Source organism: Mus caroli, chromosome 5, assembly GCF_900094665.2.
Source record: "Mus caroli chromosome 5, CAROLI_EIJ_v1.1, whole genome shotgun sequence".
NCBI lineage: Eukaryota > Metazoa > Chordata > Mammalia > Rodentia > Muridae > Mus > Mus caroli.
Window position 1 is genome coordinate 111,164,647 of NC_034574.1, and position 20,633 is coordinate 111,185,279.

Sequence of the window (20,633 nt, forward strand, 5' to 3'; positions counted from 1 at the left end):
TGGCGCACACCTTTAATCCTAGCACTCGAGAGGCAGAGGCAGGCGGATTTCTGAGTTCGAGGCCAGCCTGGTCTACAGAGTGAGTTCCAGGACAGCCAGGGCTATACAGAGAAATCCTGTCTCGAAAAACTGAAAAATTAAAAAAAACAAAAACAAAAAAACCCGACTCTAGGAGCTTGTTTGGAGGTTCTCAACCTGTGAGTCTTGAACCATTCGGGATCGGTCGCATATCTGATATCCTGCATATCAAATATTTGCATTGTGATTCATAATAGTGAAATGACAGTTGTGAAACAGCAACAAGAACAACTTTACAGTTGGGGGTCACAAACACTAGGAAGGAGGGTCAAAGCACTCAGAAGGTTGAGAATCACTGTTCTTAGCAGACAATACGAGGGACGGTCTTAAAGGGTCAAAGCACTCGGAAGGTTAAGAACCACTGTTCTTAGCAGGAGAGGCAGCTACTAATATACTCTTGACAGAGGACCGGTCCCCACTGAGTGAGCACACAGCCTTTCAAGGGGCGCGTAGGGAGTGGTGAGGGGAGAGAGAGTGAGCATCCACCTAGCCAGCCAGCTGATACATGTCACCCCTGGTGATCAGTGGGGTGAGAGATGTCACAGCCAGATCATCCTTGTATCCCAACACAACTTGGAAAGGAAATCACTGAGGTTGGGTGAGGAAGATGGTTTGGCGGACACTGCTGTACCAGACACAAGATTATCATGAAAAGTACCCAGTGAGGAGAGAAGCAAGCAGTGACTGGGGTGGAGGCAGGACTCAACTGGACCCTTCCCGGCATCTGTAAAGGGTGTGGACTTCCACTCCTCTGCCCTGGGTTAGAGTTCTAACGCGTTCTTCCTGAGATTCTCCTGGCAAATGCCAACAACGGGAGCTGATAACAAGGTCCAGTGGGAGCCCCCCTTCTTCCCCCCCCCCGCCTTAGGACTGATGGAGGCAATGAGCTAAGGCCCGAGAGGTGTGGGGTTCATCCTCGTTCATTCAACGAGGGTCTGCTGTGGCCCTGTGGGGAATGCACCAAGCCGCCGCCACCGCCTCCTCCTTTTTTATTTTTTGTTTTTTTTTTCGAGACAGGGTTTCTCTGTGTAGCCCTGGCTGTCCTGGAACTCACTTTGTAGACCAGGCTGGCCTCGAACTCAGAAATCCGCCTGCCTCTGCCTCCCAAGTGCTGGGATTAAAGGCGTGCGCCACCACCGCCTGGCTTGCATCAAGCCTTCTTGATTGAGATCAATGCAAAAATGTGTGTGGTTATGAGTCCAAGAGTCTGGTGAACATCTTTCATGGTTCTGGTACTCCAAGTGAGGGCTGCTCCCCTCACCCCCCACTCTCCACCTCTGCTCTGTATTCCAGAGGTATTAACCCAGCTCTGGCCTTCTGAACCTCTAGTCACTGTTAACTCAAGTACTAGAGTCCCCTGGGATTATGAGGGTCAGAGAAGTAACAAAGTCGCTTGGAGAAATAAGTGTTTATCTCAGAGCCCAGGAGGCAAGAGGGCTGCAGCTTCAAGTACAGGTGGATCCAGGAGCTCAAACATGGAGTCAAGACTCCCTTATTCACGTCCCCACTTGTCAGCTGTGGTTGTCTCTGCTCTTCTTTGATGACTTAATACTTAGGAGGTCATATATACTGGGTACCACTCTGCACACAGCACCACAGAGGCAGGTGCTGCTGGCTGTAGTGAGAACTTGGGTTTCTCTTAAAAACACAGAAATATTATGTGAATGTGTTTTCATTTTAGTCCCAGGTGTCCGGATGTGGGGATTGCTTCACAGCAGGTGACTGTGATTCGCCTAGCGCTCAGGCAGGGGTGTGGTTTTGCCAGCTGCAGAGAACTTTCATGAGTGTGTTGTCATACAGAATTCTGGGGACTTTCAGAGGATACATGAATCAATGTTAGGGCCCTGAGAGTGCGGCTGTTCATGGGTTGCTGTTTGTTAAGTAGCTGTGTGCAAAGAGAGGAGAAGAAATGAGATGTCCTGACAGCGAAGATCAAACTTGCCCCCAAGGAACTTGATATTCCCCTAATCGGCAGGAAATAGTCTAATGGCCACTCCCTTTCCTACCCCAACTTTATTCAGGGATCTCTTTCTTCCCTCTCCCCTCGATCCTTTCTCTCCTACCTAGTGTTAGGGGTTGAAAGGGTGGAAGAAGAGAAATGGAGAAGGATGGAATCAAAAAAGGACCCACAAAGTAACCAAAGTCCAACTACAGCTGACACTCTCATACAGAGTCAGTGCCAGAGGCATAGAGTGGTAAGGGAACCTGCTCTAAGTCACCCAGGCTTAAAAAAAAATGCTGGACTTAGCAGATCTGTTAAGATGATGGAAGCCAGTAGCAATACTTTTTTTGTTTTGTTTTGTTTGTTTTTTGAGACAGGGTTTTTCTGTGTAGCCCTGGCTGTCCTGGAACTCACTCTGTAGACCAGGCTGGCCTCCCAAACTCAGAAATCCACCTGCCTCTGCCTCCCAAATGCTGGGATTAAAAGGCATGCACCACTACCACCCGGCTAGCAATAGTTTTAATAGCTTGAATTCCCACAGAAAGGGCTGGTTTTGTGTTTCTTCCTGAGCCTGGGCACCAAAGTACATAGCAAATGTTGGAAGGGTCCAGTTGCAGTTAAGCCTCCTTCTGGTCACCTGATTCTCTGAATGGCCATGGTGGGGAAGGCCCCATGACAGTTCTTTCAAAACTGTACAGAGAGCCAGGGGTTCCCCCTGGGAAGTTAAGGGTCCAGCAAAGGCAGGTAGATAGCTCCACTGTCTGCGTCTACAGCCTGGATGCACCCCAAAGCCTCCTCAAATGTGTGTGTGTGGGGGGAGAATAAATGAAAAATACTGTAGCCTTGAGGGCAGAGGGGCTCCTCAGCCCCATTTCCTGTTTGCATTTTTTTTCCCCAAGCAGACACAGAGGGCTGAAAATAAAGGCTTGTTTTCCTAGGAAAATGACTTCCCAGGCTGCTGGGATGTTAGGGCCTCAGCTGCCGGCACCCTCAGGACAAAACAATGCCAGCGATCATCTGAAGGGCAAAGCCAGGGACGATCATCTGAAGGGCAAAGCCAGGGACGTAGGGGCGCATCAGGACTCCTCCAAGAGAGGAGGCTCCTACCTGACCTCTGAGCTCTGGGAGAAGAAGCTGGAAAGGCTGCTGAGAGGAACACGGGGGGGGGGGGGGAGAGGCAGAGAGGACCATGGGAAAAAAAGACTGGGCCAAAGACAGGAGAGAAATGAGCTAGTCAGAGGCCTGATAGAAAAGGCCACTGAACAGGTTGACCAGGAGTTTATAATCCTCCTGCTGCAGACTCCCAAGGGCTGGGATTACAGGTACCACACCAGGCCTGTTTTATAATCTCCTTCTTTAGCACATGTCAAGCAGGAACTAACTGCACAGCCAGAGCCCCTCTGAGAGGGAGGTGGTTATGACTAAATCCATGCACGAGATTAGACAACTCAAACACTAAACCATTTAGAGGACTATCTGAGCAGAAAGTGAAGGGACAGTAAAGGAGATGGGCTGCCTGGTGGGTGAGGAGAGGCTGTGCGTGGAAAACTTAGCGCCCTCACGCTGTCCCCACGGCTGATCAGAGGCTGTTCTTATTAGCACTGTTATCAGGTGAGGAAGCTGGCTCAGACAGGACAGGCAGAGAAGCAAGGACTTAATTCTGTGGGGTGCTTCAAGACATCCGTGAGTTAGTCAGAAAACAAGAGCCTAAGAAATATAGTGAGATGTGAGAAGAGGGGAAGATGAGGGAAGAAGGGGAGAGGAGGAAGAAGGAGCAAGAGGAAGAAGCGAACGCTGGCAGGAGAAAGAAGGGGAGAGCAACCCAGAATCTAGGAAGCTGGGGTGGGGCCACCGTTGCTTGGCAACGGGCGCTGCGATGCAGTCAGCCCCGGCCAGCCTCTCCCAGGTGGATGAGATCATCGTGGCCTCCCCAGCTCCCCACAACAGGCTCCTTGCCAGCATCTGGAGTGCCCCTGGCCCGCGGGACGGCGCAGGACGATGACATCACTCACGCGCCAAGAGACTTCGGAGCCCAAGGAGTGCGGAGCTCTTGGGGTGACTGACAGTCTAGGCGATGTTTCAGACTTGGGGCTGTACTGGGTCCTTAGCAGGCTTCACATTTAAGGCAGCCGGGTGTCCCAGCTCCAGGACGGGGCCAAGCCCACTGCAGAGAAACCTGACCATTGTAGTCACAACTGAGAGCCCTTCCCATTGACCCAAGCCTCCAGGATGCGGTTTTATGTGTATGAATGTATGTATGCATGTGTGTCTGTCTGCATTAGGTATGCGCACCATATGTGTGCTTGGCACCCACGGAGGCCAGAAGACGGTATTGGGTGCCCTGGAATTGGAGTTACAGATAGCTGTAAACCGCCTTGTGGGTGCTGGGAGTCAAATCCAGGTCCTCTGCAAGAGCAGCCTGGGCTCTTAACTGCTGCGCCATCTTTCCAGTGCCCAAGATTGACTTTCACCCTTGAGTAGTACAGACTGTGATCTGATGGCTTATGGTTAATGATGATCACCACCAAAGGGGGCAGGCCCTGCCTCCTCACCTGGAACTTTTATTCAGTCCCTACACCACACCAAGTGTTTGTCAGACTGTGCATGATAAATATTTTAGGGGTGAAGGCAAAAAATTATGGACTTGGGTAGTGTTGACAGTCAAACTCCAGTCTGACTTGGGAGTAAAACTAGGTATATTCCATGTTTGCTCCGTCCATGACCAATAGCTTGTTGAGAATGGAGACAGACGAATGTACAAAAGACAGACATGTGGACAACGGAAAGGGAGATAGATGGCCACAGAATGTGTCATGGGAGTTCCATTATGTCTTTCCTTTAAAATCTGCACACTCTGATTTTTTTGTTTGTTTGTTTTTGTTTTTTGAGACAGGGTTTCTCTGTGTAGCCCTGGCTCTCTTGGAACTCACTCTGTAGACCAGGCTGGCCTCAAACTCAGAAATCCACCTGCCTGTGCCTCCCAAGTGCTGGGATTAAAGGCGTGCACCACCACTGCCTGGCCCACATTTCTGCATCTTTTCTTTTCTTTTTTTTGAGACGGTTTTACTATGTAGCCCTAGCTGACCTGAACCTCACTATGTAGGCCAGTTTGGCCTGAACTTCACTATCTAGACACTGGCCTTGAACTCACAAAGCTCTGCTCCCTGAGTGCCAGGATCAAAGGCATGCACCATGGCAGGTGGCTTAGAGCCCTGCTCTTTCCTAACACCTTGGAGCCTTTGTGAACAGGAGAGAAAGTGGAGGCTCACACCAGTGGGCTCCCAGGCCAGCTTCAGCTCTGGGAAGGAGGGCTGGTAGAATAAACGGGAGCAGGGCCACGCCCTAGATGCAAGCTGCTGCCATTTACTAGAGGGGCATGTGGATCCCCTCATCTGGGAAGCTGCCACCCTGTACCCACAGGATGAGCAGCATGGTAGGATACAGTTGACTCTGGCCTCCCTGCCTTGTTCGAAGTACAGATTACCAGGCTTTCCTGGCCTCTGGATAACGTGACCGTACGTGTTCATGGTGAGAGCTTGGCAGACATCACTGTAAGCAATGCGCCTTTCTACTATCATCTGGAAAGTCACGCCTGTGCTGTGACTGTTGGCTCCTCTGGAAGGACCTTCTGGCTTCCCACTGCCAATTCTGCCCCAATCATTACAGGCACACACCTGCAATTCCAGCACTTGGGAAGCTGAGGCAGGAGACTTGCCATGGGTCCATCCATGGCTACAGAGTGAGTGAGACTAGAGCAGCCTTGTGGGTGGCTGTTTTGAGATGCCCGCTCCCCTACCCAGCCCTGCTGCACTGGAAGGTTGAGCTTGGAAGCCCTAACTCTGAGGGCAGCTCCAGCACGGCTTCCAGCTGGCCGAAGGGAGGGTAGAAGCCGATCTTAGACAATCACACCTGTGAATGAGTCATGCGACCCCACAACTACCCTGCTTTTCTTACCAGAAGAACAGAGGCCTGTCTGAATCTCTGAGTGTGGACAAGAGAGCAGGCAGTGACTCCCCCCTGCAGCACGAGGAGGCCTTAGGTATGAGCTCCTCTGGCATCTATCATGTTGGCTTGGCCTCACCAAGACCACGATCAGGCCCAAGGCCTCTGCCTCCTTGCCCCAGAGCTTCAGAGTTTGAGTTCTCTTCACGTGTAAGAATAGTTATCAGCTAAGGCACAGCTCGGCAAAAAGGGGTCTTGAAGAGCTAGGATCATAGAAGGCACCAGACCCCAACCAGCCCACAGAAGGGAAGGCCCTGGATAGTTGGTCTGGATGTAGGCAGTTATTCTTGCCCGTTTTTGTTTCTTGAGCACAGGAGCTGCTGTGGATCCCCTTATGAGGCTGCTTCGGGCTCTGGAGTTAGGGAGTGTGCTTGGGCTGTGTCTCCCATGTGTACTGTCCATGCCTTGGGGTTGAGCATGGGGTAGGTCCTGCTTGCCAGTGATAAGCAAGAAGCAGCACTGAGAAAGAACAGCCACAGCAGCCTGGCCTGGGCCTCCATTTCTCCACTGGGGCCACCCTAGGTTGGGTGTCGGAGTTGGGGCACAGCCAGGGCTGGCCCCTAGACAGCTACCAGCCGAGCTGGAGAAGGGTGTCATCCTTCAACCTGGAAACCTATTTCCCAGGGAGATGGGGAGTTGGGATTGGGGGCTGGGGATAGAAGGAGCCAGGATTTCAACAGCAGCTGTGTTCCTGCTTTTCCCCCAGGATCCCGGCTGCTCCTCCTCCGTGCTGAGTGTTTGCCATTAAAAACAAACAGTATCATTTGGTTCAATATAAAATGAATTAAAGGAAATTAAACTGCGGGGGCCATGTGGTCTGCTTTGTCTGCTGTTGTCTGAGGCTGTTTTTCATTTTTCCCAGTGGGGAACAACAGCTTGGGGGGTGTGGAGTAGGGCAGAGAGGGGTAAATAAATAAATAATGTAAACTCCTCCCCCTCTTCCTCCCCGAAGACACACAGACACAGACACACACACACACACACACACACACACACACGTATGTGTGAGCTAAGGTGTGCAAGGTGTGAGAACTCCCATGTGTTCACTGGGTCCTGTCCTTGCTGTCTCCCTTGGTGGCTGACTGGAGCTTTTGAGAGTCTCCCAGGGGACAGAGTAAAGGTGCAGGAGGGGACAAAACAAACAAAAATAGTCCCCTGAGCCAGAAGCTGGGGTGCTGAGCGGCAGAGGGCTGGGGCATGAGTCTGAGAGGCTGATGTGGGTGTGGGGCCTGAGTTGACAGGGGGCAATGATGACTGTCTCCCACTGTGTTGAGCAGCAGTGGCTATCATTCTCCTGTGGTAGGTTGGTAGGAGTATGGGACCGGGATGTGTGCATGCGCACTACTGTGTGCTTGCATGCATGTTTGCATGTGTGCCGTGTGTGTGTGTGTGTGTGTGTGTGTGTGTGTGTGTGAGACAACATGTCAAGAAACTGAGTTCTGAAACTAAAGAATGGAATTCAAGTGTATGCCTCACCACCCATTAACACCCATTAGGTCAGTTAGCTTCTCTGTGCCTCAGTTTCTCTGTCAAGTGAAGCATATAAGACTATCTGCCTCACAATGGGTTATGGGCATGGGTGGTGGTTTGAATGAAAATGACCTCAACAGGCTCATATATTTGGACGCTTGGTCCCCAATTAGTGACACTCCTTGGGAAGGATTAGGAGGTGTGGCCTGGTTGGAGGAGGCGTGTCCCTTTGAGGTTTTAAAAGTCCACACCAAGCCCAGTGTGTGTTTCTCTGCCTGCTGCCTGCAGTTCAAGATGTAAAGCCCCAGCTACTGCTCTGGCCCCACTCCTGTCTGCTCTCTTCCATGAAGATCATGGATTAAATGCTCTCTTTTATAGGAATTGCCTTGGCCATGGCGCCTCCTCACAGCTATAGAACAGTGACTAAACTTAGAATGAGCTTCCATAGATGATGCTCCAAGAATGGGTGCAGACGCATCCGCTCTTTCCCATGTTTATAGTGGATTAACACGACATTTATCATTTGACTGATACCATGGACCCCCAAGGGCATGCCCCTCACTATCTGAAAGGCCTGGAGTCTCACACTGTTGTTCTGTCACAGGATGCTGTGTGACCCTAGATAAATGAATACATCTTGCTGGGGTGGCTCATCGGCAGAGAAGTGTTAGGGTCCTGGGGCAGAGACTTGTGTCTCTTCGTGTCCCTTGTCCCCTTCTTTTAACAGAAGACTCTCCACATGGCCTTAGCTTCAACAGCACTGGCTTCATGACACTGACAAGGTATGCCAGTGGTCAGTGGTCTGTTTGTACGGCTGGACAAAGCCAATGGGATCTAAGCAAGACGGGAGCTGTTTGGGGTGGGGAGATAAACGAGAACATCAATGCCAAAACCCTACGGCAGGAACATTAGCTGGTGAGATGGCTCAGTGCATCAGGGTGATTGCAGCCAAGCCTGAGGACCTGGGTTCGATCCCTAAGACCGGCAGTTTGGAAAGAGAGAAGTTGATGCCCACATGTTGTCCTCTGACTTCCACATACATGCCACGGCAAACATATGCCTGCACACACAGAATACATGTAACAACAACAACAATAATAAAGAGTGTGAACAGCCCTGACATCATGTGGGTGGCTCTCTCTCTATTTGGGAATGAGGGCTTTATAATAGGAAATTGCATGACCCCATGATACAATGCTTCCCAGACACAGATCCAATGACAAAAATAAGATTCTGTTCATCAAATTCAGTGCTGATAATTGGACTGGGCATTTTTTTCTCCCCTTCCTCCATGGTTAGTTTTTTTGAGACAGGGTCTCACTATGTAGCCTAGGCTTGTCTAAAACTCATGGCCATCCTCCTGCCTCAGCTCCCCAACTGTGTGACTGCACATTGCCACCTCCTGATACATTTTTCTGAAAGGTTCTCTGTTGTCTGTGGGGCGGGAGAGATGGCTAGCTTGGTAAAGCTCCTTCCTCGCAAGAGGATGTGCGTTCAGATCCCTGGTGTCCACTTAAAAAACCAGGCTTAGTGGCAAAGTGCCCAACATCCCAGTGAGGCAGAGACTTGCAGAGCCCCGAGGCTCCCCGGCTAGCCCACCTAGCCTAGATGTGAAGTTCTAGGCCAAACTAGAGACTGTCAAGCAAAGGGTGGATGGGACCTGAGGATTGGCAGAGGTAACCCTCTGATTCCACATGCATGCACACCAGAGAGAGGCATAGAAGGAAGAGTTACATGTAGTTTTGCATGTTTGTTCAAGCCCAGGCTGGCTTTGAACTGAATCCCCCAGCTGGAATGGAGAGCCCATGTGTGCATCGGGATGCTGCCCTGCCTTGGGGAAAGCATCAGGCATCTCACATCCACTTTGCTAAGGAGGCCAGTGTCCACTTCTGCCACCTAGCACTCTCCTAGACGTCACGGTGAGGTGCAGATTGGTTGATACCTCTGTCAGGACGTGGCAGGGACCGGACCTTCTGCATCCTGTGAGTATGCCTCATCATCTGGCCCACGCAAAGGCCTTCCCTGGGAAGGAGGGACTTTTGCTCTTGGCTACATTGTTACTTCTGCCGGGCTTCCAGGCCATCCTGAGGATTTCTGATCTGCTCAGCCAGCCACCATGGAGCCCATTCCTTGGCTACTGTGTTACTCCTGCCAGGGCTTCCAGGCCATTGTGAGGATTTCAGATCTACTCAGCCTGCCACCATGGAGCCCATTCCTTGAAATGAAGCTCTCGAAGCACAAGCAAGCTACTGCTCTGTCTCTTGGGAAAGAGAATCTGTCTGATACGGATCCTTGACAGAGTCAGGGAGACTGCACTGCAGACCACTGCTCTGGCAAAAATCAACAAGGGAGCTACTGAGCCAGCAGGTTGGGAGAGAGGGTACTGCTGGAGTCATGCTGGGTCCACATTTCACCCTAATGTCCTTTCCAAAGGACACTAGCTTAGCCTTCCTTAGGATGGGATCCTGGTCTGCCCTGAAGATGAAGCACTTCATAGTCAGCTAAAGCAGGGAGACAGGCATGGGGAAAATGCAGCTCCAATCCAGCCCTGCAGGCATGCACACTGCTACAGTCAATGGGAGACAGGGAAACCACTGGGATTCCCTATAAAGTGGAAGATACTCGCTCCATCCAGCATGGCCACGTTGGAGAAAGCTCAAGTGTGCTTGCAAGGATGCTGGGCGTTGTATCTTTCATTATGGCAAAGACGAAGAGACAATCTAACTATCACACTATATTGGGTCAATTAATGTTGGGAATATTACACAGTGCCGAATAAGGAATAAACCATGTGGGTCAATGATGTATGTTCAGATCAGCCAGAATGCTTGCTATGGTCCTGACTACAGGGCACACCCCTGTGGTTTCTGACTCTCTTGTGACTGTGTATTTAAACACTTGGTCCCCAGCTGATGGTGCTGTTTTAGACCAGGATTGGAATGTGGGGTGGAACATGAGGACTTAAGCTGTACCCCCTATTCCTTACATCCTACCTTATATATCAGTCCCCTCAGGATCCCTCTGCCACAGCAAAGGGCAGCCCCTGCCTCTGTGTCATCTCCGTCATCAACTCTCTACCCTGACTCCCAAGCCAGAACACAGCCTTCCATTCTTGGGTCTCTTTGTCCGGTGTTCTGTCACGGGAATAAGAAACATAACAGACATACCTTCTTCACCACTCTTCAGAGATTCCATCCCTTGGGGTGGCAAGATGGCTCAGTGGGTAAAGCACTTGCTGTCAAGTCTGAAGCACTGAGCTCGATGCCCAGGACCACATGAGTCAGAGAAAACACAACTGCAAGTTGTCCTTTAACCACCACGTGAGCTGTGGTGTATGTGCATACACACACTAAATAAGTATAACTTAAAAAAAATTAAAACTAAAAAAAATGCATATACACCCTCATGCAGATGTAGTATGGGTTAGGACTTGAATACATGAAAAGTTCTGAGATATACACTGCAGGCTGTTACTTTAGGGGCCAGCTTGGGGACTTAGCTTTAGAGGCATTGCTAAGTAGCCCCCACTTAGCAGTAGCTGCTGGCAGTGGCAGTGGCTTTCTCCTCCCTGGCCCTCAGGGAGACAGCAGGCAACCTAATGATGGGTCCCTCAGAGCAGTCAGACTGGCAGAGCCAACCTCACCATGCTCTGGCTCGCCCTGGTCCACTGTGGTAGCACAACAGACACCTGACTCTGTCTTCAGCATATAACGGGATACATGTGACCAGCACAGAGAGCAGAAAGCCGAGGTTCCCTGAACTCAACGAGGAACCAGGACTGAAGTCCAGCTTTGATGAGGATTCAAGGCCTGGGTGGCATCCGCCCTGTGGTATGGCTTCCCTTGGCAAGGGGCCTTGCAGAGTTCTTATGACAACTCTTTTATGTTTCTCCACCAGAGGGTCGAGCAGACCACCCCTGCCAGCTACTCATATGCAGTGGCCGCCTTAGTCAGTGCTGTGACCAAAGACCTGAGAAGAACAACCTTAAAGGAAGAAGGGTTTATTTGCTCACAGTTGGAAGATGTGGTCCATTGTGGCAGGAAGAGATGGCTACAGGAGCTTCAAGTGGCTGGCCACAGTTAGGAAGGAGAGAGATGAGTTCTCTCTCTCTCTGTCTCTCTGCCTCCCTGTGTGTCTGTCTCTCTGCCTCCCTGTGTGTCTGTCTCTGCCTACCTGTCGGTACCTGGGATGGAAACAGTTATGGGAACAGTGGGGTGGCTGTCACAGGCAGAGGGGACAGGAAATGTGAAGGACTTGAGAAGGAGAATGCAAAGTCCCCAAGGAAGCTGGTCTATGGAGGGAGGGGGGAGGGAGAAAGTATGGTGAGGAGAGAGGTGGAGTAGAAGTCAGATCTGGCAGGCCCAAGCTACATGCGCTGTATATATTATATGGGGATAATTAATTGATTGATTTGATATGGGCAAGCGCTCTACCCAATTACACCCCTAGCCTATTATGTGGGCTTATAATGACAAGTGGACGCTCAGCCCCAGGTGTGGTGGTTTACACCCAGATTCCAGGCACTCAAGAGATTGAGGCAGGAGGATTAAGAATTCAAAGCCAGCCCAGGATACACAATGAAACTCTAAGAAACACACAAAAGCAAGTGTCAGCTCAGAACACCAGACCAGGGTGACAGTTTGGAGCTGAGCTTGAAGATCAGTGGCCGCCATCTTTAACCCGAGGATCCTGACTTACCAAGGGGCCCATTTGTGAGGGTCCCTGACAGACCCTGTCGTGCTAGGAGGCATGAGGGGATTGGGGAATTGGTCACAGCAGAAGGATGATTAAGAAGAGGAAGAAAATGAAGACGCTCCCTAAGTCCCCAGGCAAGGTGGCTTACTCAGCCTCGAGTCAGGCCATCAAAGGGAGCCAAATACCAGAGGCCTCCAATATCATAATTGCGATATTCTGCCAGCCCACTCTCTCAGGGGCTGGCATGGAGGCCTGTGGAGGAGCATCTGTGCTGAGGGCCATTAGGGGTCCCTGACAGATGTGTCTCCCCCCACACCCACCCCACCCCAGCTGCAGAGGAACACCCGTGGCTTTCTTCCTCCAGGACAAGGATTGATGGGGACTCTCCAGAGCTCTCAGACAGGCAAGGAGAGGCTGCAGACCTTTTCCCAGCCTGCAATTTATCTTGGGAGGGCCATTCACATCACTTGTTACAGACTGGATTACGCTCTGACCCAGCACATTAATCTCTTGGAATAAAATAATAATCATCAAGGAAGGAGCTGGACGAGTGCCAGAGAGGCATTAATAACTGTCACCCACACCTCAGAGGTATGGGGAAGGGGTGTCAGCGCCCACCCCCACCCCCTGGGCCTACTGACAGAGTACCGTCTGAAGGAGAGAAAAGACAGACTCTCCAGCCTGGATTGGTGATTACGGCAGGGATTTGTGTCCACAAACCTGACTCTTAACTAGCTCACTAAACACATCTAAGAGACTAGACTTACCATGCTTGCATTCCTGTACATGGAATGTCCTGTTGGCACTCCTCACACCAAGTGGTAGGCACCCTAAAGTCCCTTGGGGGACAGATGGCTAAGTGAATGGTGGCCTGTGCACACTGTGGGATGAGAACCTGTCAGGGAAAGAAATGTAGGCTGAGCCACGCTCCCATGTGATGGTGTTGTGTTTTCTTGCACGCACATGTGTGTGTACAAGGGGGGGGGCAGGGGCATGCAATATGAGTGTGGGGTACTCTGCCACAGAGTGCAGAGAAAGACCTTAGGAGTTATCTTTTACTGCCTGTGACAGAGTCTCTCATGGGACAGAATACTCACTGGGGACCTGCAATGCTGGGGTTACGGGCATCTGCAGCCATGCCTGGCTATCCTGTGATCAGGACCTCCTGCCTGCAGAGCAAGTGCTCTAACATCACTGGGACATCTCCTAATCTCTGTTTTTTGTTTGTTTGTTTGTTTGTTTGTTTTCTTTTGAGTAAGGTCTTATTGCATTCCCAAGCTGCCTGTGCTTCTGATCCTCCTGCCTTTGTCTTGTGAGCACTAGGATTACGGTGTGTGAGACCATGCCAGCCCACGCACAATACTGATGAACTTGAAGTTAAATAAATATCGGTTAAAAGCTATGATGTGATTCCATGTATAGGAACTGTACAGAGCGGGCAAATCCACTCTGTACCCAGAAGGCAGATTAGGGCTGCTTAGGGCTGCTTAGGGCTGGTGGAAGGAGCCTGGGGAAGTGGCTTAATGAATACAAGCTTCCCTCTGGGGTAACAGCAATGTTCTGGAACTATACAGGAGTGCTGGGTACACTGTCATTGTACAAAATGTCACAGAGTCAAAGGCACCCTTTTAAATAATTGCTGGTTAATTTTATGTGAATTTTACCTCAAATAAAATATTCTAAAAGTCCAAGACAACTGCCCTTGCCTTATGAGGCCGCTGTGAGCAGGGGCTGACGAGGGCTAACGAAGGGCTGAGCCACAGCCTCTCTCCTGCAGCTGGCCCGTGCTCAGCTCCAAGTCTGCAGACTTTGCCACAGCACTTGGCTCAGTCTTTGTGGAGAGAGATCAGAGCCTCTCCTCTCTGAGGACTGATGAGACTGGAGGTGAGGGAGGGTGTGCTGGGGCCCCTGTCAGTCTTTTAGAGTTCTTGAACCTGCAGGATCCACTGCCTGGCGCGTGGTGATGGCCTGGCAATGCTCCGCCATTGTGACTGTCAGCTGGGCCTCCAGAGTCCTCCCAGAGTCCCTACTGCCTTTCAGAGCATAGAGAAGAATGTGACGTGGTGCGTTTCTGTCTTCATGACTGCCATGCTCAGACATCTGCATGGGTACAAATAAAAAGGGCCAAGGATGGGATCCTAGCTCTCACTGTTCTAAGTGGAGAAAGTGAGGAGACAGCCGGGTTGGTCCTTCCTCCCTTCATCCCTCCACTCATCCTCCTGTCCAGCTATACACCCACCCACCCATCCTTTCTTCCTTCCTTCCGTCTGTCTTCTCATCCGCCTGTCTATCCAACTCATTCACCACCCGTCTGTCTTTCTGTCCATCCTCCTATCCACCTTTCTGTCTACACCGTCATCCATTTATCCATTCACTAATCCATCCACACATCCACTCATCCATTCATCCATTTTTCTCTTTGCCTCATTCATATATTCATGTACCATGCACAATCTACCCATTACTTTCCTATTCGTATACTTCATCCATTCGTTTTCCCATTCACACACACATACACATGCCCCTGTGATTGTGAATGCACAGAGATGCTGTGTCCCAACAACAATTATTTTAGATGCGATCACTCCCGTCTAGGGACAGGAGGTTTAGCCATAGGGAGCAGAGAAAAGCAATGAACTGAACCATCATGTCAGTTGTCTGAAAAGGCAGGAGCAGAGCAAGGGAGGCAGAGGAGAAACTGAAAAGCCACTGGGTGTCATGGCAGCAAAGTCTAGGGTACAGCAGCAGATAGCAGGGTGCTATTCACTATTTACACCATCATGGGACTTCAGAGTCACTTAAAGTACAAAGTGGACAGAAGCAGATGGCCACCGAGAAGAGCAAGGAGAGGTGTTTAAGACCATTCCCAAGTTGTGAACATAAGCCATGGGCTCATGACCGGCCATGTTCTGAGATCTAGAGTAGCCAGAAGATGCCCACACACCCAGGCTTGAAGGGGGTCCCCTGCCCACTCCTGGAAACCAGCACATTGCCTGTTTCAGCCACAGCCGTGCTGGGAAGAACCTTCTGCAGGTGGTCATAGTCCAGGTTTCCCTGCTGGCAGCTGAATTTGGTGTGTGTACGTGTGTGTGTGTGTGTGTGTGTGTGTGTGTGTACACAGCATGAATTCTCCCTAAGCTACAAAGAGCCCGATTCAAAATGGGAACTTGGTAGAACAAACCTCTTTCCCAGAGACAAGAACAGGAAAATTCCAGAGGACAAGGCACATGACAGTGGAACTGACAAATGTGTCACTACAAATGTAGACTTCTTTTTTTGTTTGTTTGTTTGTTTGTTTGTTTTGAGACAGCGTTTCTCTGTGTAGCCTTGGCTGTCCTGGAACTCACTTTGTACACCAGGCTGGCCTCGAATTCAGAGATCTACCTGCCTCTGCCTCCCAAGTATTGGGATTAAAGGCATGCGCCACCACGCCTGGCAAATGTAGAGTTCTTGAACCTTCAGGATCCACTGACAGGCTTGTGGTGATGGCCTGGCAATGCTCCTCCATCGTGACTATCAGCTGGGCCTCCAGAGTCCTCCCAGAGTTAGACAGTCTTCCTGCCTCTGTCACCCTCTGTGCCACCAGCTACTATCTGAAGCAGTGCACAGTACCTCTGTCCAACCACAGTGCTCTGATTTAGGAGTGACTTCCTACAGTCCTGTCTGCTCTTCAGCTTCTGACTGTGGTCCTGGGCAAGCCACAAAACCACCCTGTGCCAGAGTCTCTATGTATGTGGAAAGGGAGTGGTAGTCACGGCAAGATCAAGTTTATGACCAGCAAATGCCAAGGGCCCTCCCAGTGGTGGACAGTTTAGCAGCTGCTCCCGATAGCAGCCAGAATGGGCAGGAAAAATAACCTCTATTGACAGTCTGTTCTCAGCATCATTTAGCGCCCACCACAAGCTCTGGTAGAGACTCTGCCTCTCCTGTGTCCCAGGTGGATCCTGTGCAGAGCCAGGACAATCCAGTAGTGACAGCTGCTCAAATGAGTGGAGGGAGAGCAGAGCTGTGTCTGCTAGCTTTGGCCCCAGCTCCTCCCAGCTTGTGCTCCATGCTTGGACTCCTCCCTAGCCTGCACTGCTGTGCTCCACAGTTGGGCTCCTCCCCAGCCTGCACTGCTGTGCTCCACGCTGGCTATGGGCAAGGACAAGAGGATCACAAAGGTGAAATGCTCTGTATCTGCAGGTGGCTGCCCAAGCCTGTATTCCTGAAGGAAATGACCTACTTTGTCCAAGCAGCTAATGGCTGTAAGCTATTCCTTGTCAAGGCGCATGGCCTCCAGGAGGCAGACACTATGCATCGTGAAATGTCACTCATTAGGCCTGTCAGAGCCTGGAGGGGGCAGGAAAGTGGAAGTTTCTAAAGCCCTGGGTTTCCCAGTCCTGGAATACAAAGCCACCATACAGTGCACACGGAGCCTGAGAAACAGGTCAGGACTCTGCAACGTCAGTCGGCTGGAAAAGGATCAGGTGACATGAAGGTTACGTCGTATCCCTGCAGGTGGAGCACCCCAACCAAGACTATAGCATCCCAAATGCCCGAGAATCTGCAACTGTTCTCTCAGACATGAAGACACACACGAGTGGAAAATTCCACCCTGACCTCCCATGACACAGTGCAGCAGAAAGCAGGTGCTGCCAACAGCGTTGTCTGATGCCACCTTGCCATGTGGGCAAGATGGAGGTGAATTTCATGTTCCTGCCTGGATCACTTTCCTGACACACTCATTATCAATATGCAGATAGCCTACATGGAATCTGAAGGACTGTGATCCGAGCGTTTTGGCTGGAAGAGATGAAGCTGTGCTCCTTGAGCGTCTATCTCCTCAGGCACCGGGTGCAGGCACGGCACTTTCTCTTTCCCCAAAGCAACCTTTCCTACAAGGTCAGCACTTTGGAGGGAAGGCATGATCTCCAACAGTAGATGGGTGAGGAGCTCAGAGAGGTTTTGTTACCGGCCCAACATCACACAGGCAGACAGGAATCTACCTGGAGCCTGACACAAGTGTGCCTGATGCTCAAGTCCTTGTACCTAACCACTGGTCACGCTGCTTTTCTGTATCAAGTTCACAGTGCTGATTGGAACACAGCATGAACCATGACCACGGTTACTATGGTCTGAGCAAATCTGGAGAGGTAGCTCAGGGCTCTTTATGCCCAGTGGTTCCTCTCCCGAGGAATGCAGACAGGTCTAGGGCACAGAGATATGGCCTCATCTGAGCAAACCTCAACATCCTAGGGTTTAGGCTCACCTGAGACAGTGCACGGTGGAGAGAAAAAAATTAACCCCTAGTGGCTTGGTCAGCTGTCACTCAAGGCTGAGGGCTAATTCAACCCATTGTCCTTGGTGTAAGTGACAGTGGCTCAGTTCTCCTGAGTTCTAAAGGCCATGCCTCAAGAACTCCTCAGCCCAAAGCATCTCCCTGCTGCACATTGCAAAGCACCACTGGTCCCCCACACACACCCCCTCCTTTGCCGCAGCAGGCATTACTAATTGATCACAGAGCCCCTTCCCACTGAGCCTCAGTTACCTTTACAAAAAGAGTTCCTGGATTGTACAGAGTCAAAGTTGTTAGCATCACCCTTCTCTGAGAGTTACGGGACCCGGGCAGGTGCGCAGGCTCTATTGAGGAAAACGCACCGAGGGCTACAGATGTAGGGACATCGTGGTGGGTGGCAGGGTTACATCAGCTCTGCCCCTGTTCTTTCTTCCTTTGAAGTGCCTGGGGCCTTGGGTGGCAGCGGGCAGGCTTACCTTGGATTTGACAGCCAGGATGATCTTGGGCAGGGCCACGATGAGGCACTTGAGGGCGATGGTGATATACTTCAGTACAAAGTCGGCGATCCCCACGATCCACAGCAGGTCAAAGAAGTCCAGGGTCTCCAGGTTGGGCTTCAGGAATATGAGGCTGGGGGACATTCCGAGAACCAGGTTACTCATTTAGACCCTGGCATTTAGTCCTTGGCAGCTTTCCCTCACTAGGCAACCTTGCAAATATCACCAACAGAAAGCACACCGTCCTCGGCGTCACACTTCCGTGGCCTGCATCTCCATCTGCTATTGACCTGCTGTGTGACCTCAGACGGGACTCTCAACCTCTCTGAGCTTACTTCCCTTGGAGATCAAATGACGATACTGGGCTGGAGCATCATAAAGGTCCCCACCATTTGGGTCTGTGTTGTATGTATTTATGTGTGTGTAGATGTATACGTGTGTACAGATGAGTTTGTACATGTATGTGAAGGTCAGAGGTCAACTTGAGGTGTTCCTCAGGAGCCATCCACCTTTTCTCTTCTTTTCCTTTTTGTTGATACAAGATCACTCGCTGACCTGGAACTCGGCCAATTGGCAACTTGGAGTCTGGTTGGCCAATGAGCCCCAGCGATGCCCCTGCCTCCACCTCCTCTTTGCTAGGGTTCTGGGAAACACAGGTCTTTGCTTTTTGCCTACAGAGCACCTCCCCCCCAACCATTCTGCCACCCTCCCCTTCAGTTTCATTTATCCAAAATCATCTCCATAGAAAGGAGGAAAAGAGGAGGCACAGGGGCAGGGCGGGGGCGGAGCTTTGTGCCCTATCCCATGCCCTGTGCCCTATCTCATAACTACCCCACCACAAGGGGCTCTGCAGTGAGCATGGCTGAAGCTCAAGGCCACAAGCCAGCCAGACAAGAACATCAGTACCAGACAGACCTGTATTCACGTCTAGGCTGGCTGCTGAGTTACCTCAGTGCCATCAGCATATCAGGGCTTGCTCCCTCTCTCCTAGCTTAACTGACAGGCCAGGATGAGATCACAGAGGGACTGTAGACCCTGCCACTCAGCAGTGACAATAACAACAGAAACCCTGAGTTTCTGTCATCCACTCCCATTTTACAGACGAGAAAACAGAGGCACAGGAAAGTCTGCACCTGTGATTAGGGAGGACGTAAACCCACGTGCCGGATGGGGCCGGTTCATCTGCGTGTTGTGAACACGATGATGCGCTGTCTAGGACCCCGCATTCTGAATTTCATGCTCAGTTGCTGTACTTACCTCAACACCAGGCAGCTTCCAAACTGGTCCCAGTCCACGGCCCACACTCTGGCTCTGCTCCCCAACTTCCCATTCATAATTCTTACAGCAGGAGAGCATTCTGTCTCCCTCTGTGGTTCCAGCTCCCGCTCTATTCAGCTCAACTCACTTTATCCTTCCTGAGGCTCTGAAGGGATGAGGCAGGCACAGAGAGTACGCCATTCCAAGTGAGGATGCCGTGGCCCCGAAAGGCAGAGTCACCTGCTCATGTGCCTTTAGAGTGTGGTGCTAGGAGTGGGGCCAGGCTGGTGGGCACTGGCTTAGAGGCTTAGATGGCCTAAAAGGCTGCTACCTGCTTCTGTCATCACAGGGAAACTTATAAACATGGAGAGATGTTTTCTAAGAGCCGGGGAAACCTAACAGGGCACAAATCGGTGTGGGGTAGGCCCCACACCACACCTCAGCAACTTCCGTGGCCTCTCATCCTTTCCTGGGGACCCCAACCTCAGGCTGACCACGCTGCTGACACGTGGTCTTCCTAAGTGCCTCGGGCTGGCCTCGAATTCACCATGCTTCACTTCAGCTTCAGTGTCCCCAGTGTTGGGATGACAGGTGTGCGCCTACAACTCGGTGGCTTTTCTTTTTAGCTTTTGGTGGCGGCGGGTGGGGCGGCAATACAAAAGTGTTTCCCCACTTGGGCTGAACACCAAGCATATGACAGTGGCTGCTGGAACCACTCACATACAACTGGAGACTGGTGGCACCAGAAAAGACAAGGTCACGGCCTTGTGGCTTTTCTGTCGTCCTCTCTGCCAGTCTCCTGAGCTGCCATGACTCAGCCCTGGTCTAAAGAGACCCTGAGTCTGCGTCCAGGAACAAGATGGTGCCTAGAAAACAGCATGGGCGGGAACTGGTCCCGACTGCTGGGAAACCCCACCTCCTCCTTTCTGCAGCAGGACCTTAGCATTCTGGACAACAGACCTGACCAGTGCAGAGTGTGAGCCTTGCTTTGGCTGACTCCCAAGACTGCTCTGGAACCTCCCTCCCCCGCCACCACTGCAGGCCTGTTCTCACAGGAGGGGACCGTTCATTACCCATAATCCAGGAGCCCACCTATTTCCACCCTGTCCAGAGTGTAACCCTCCTCTCCACCCACAGGAATCCTCTGACCATTGCCACACAGTGAGAACATTCTGGGGAGATTCTCTGAACCTAAGACACCCAGACACCTTTTTCAGAGATGTCCTAAGATATTCATCCTACCCACAGTACAATTCTTTATCCTTAACAAACTGCTGAGGTTAAAACACCCCCAACTCAGGAAGGGGTACTGGGATGAATACGTGTGTCTCCTTTTCCCATCGTGGTATAACACAAGGAATGGAAAAATCTCCTCCCTTAATCATGTAAGCTAACATAAGCGCACCCCACTGTG

The 20,633-nt window shown here is 51.2% G+C and overlaps 1 protein-coding gene across 4 annotated transcripts in view; it reads right to left on the reverse strand.

The window, feature by feature from the left end:
- The window catches only part of Rnft2 (ring finger protein, transmembrane 2), a 54,168-nt gene that overhangs the window by 19,834 nt on the left and 13,701 nt on the right, over positions 1 to 20,633 (reverse strand). For all 4 annotated transcript variants that reach the window (XM_021163275.1, XM_029476895.1, XM_029476896.1 and 1 more), the window contains exon 7: positions 17,942 to 18,095. In XM_021163275.1, coding sequence (XP_021018934.1) covers positions 17,942 to 18,095 — 154 coding nt within the window. The remainder of the gene's footprint in view (positions 1 to 17,941; positions 18,096 to 20,633) is intronic.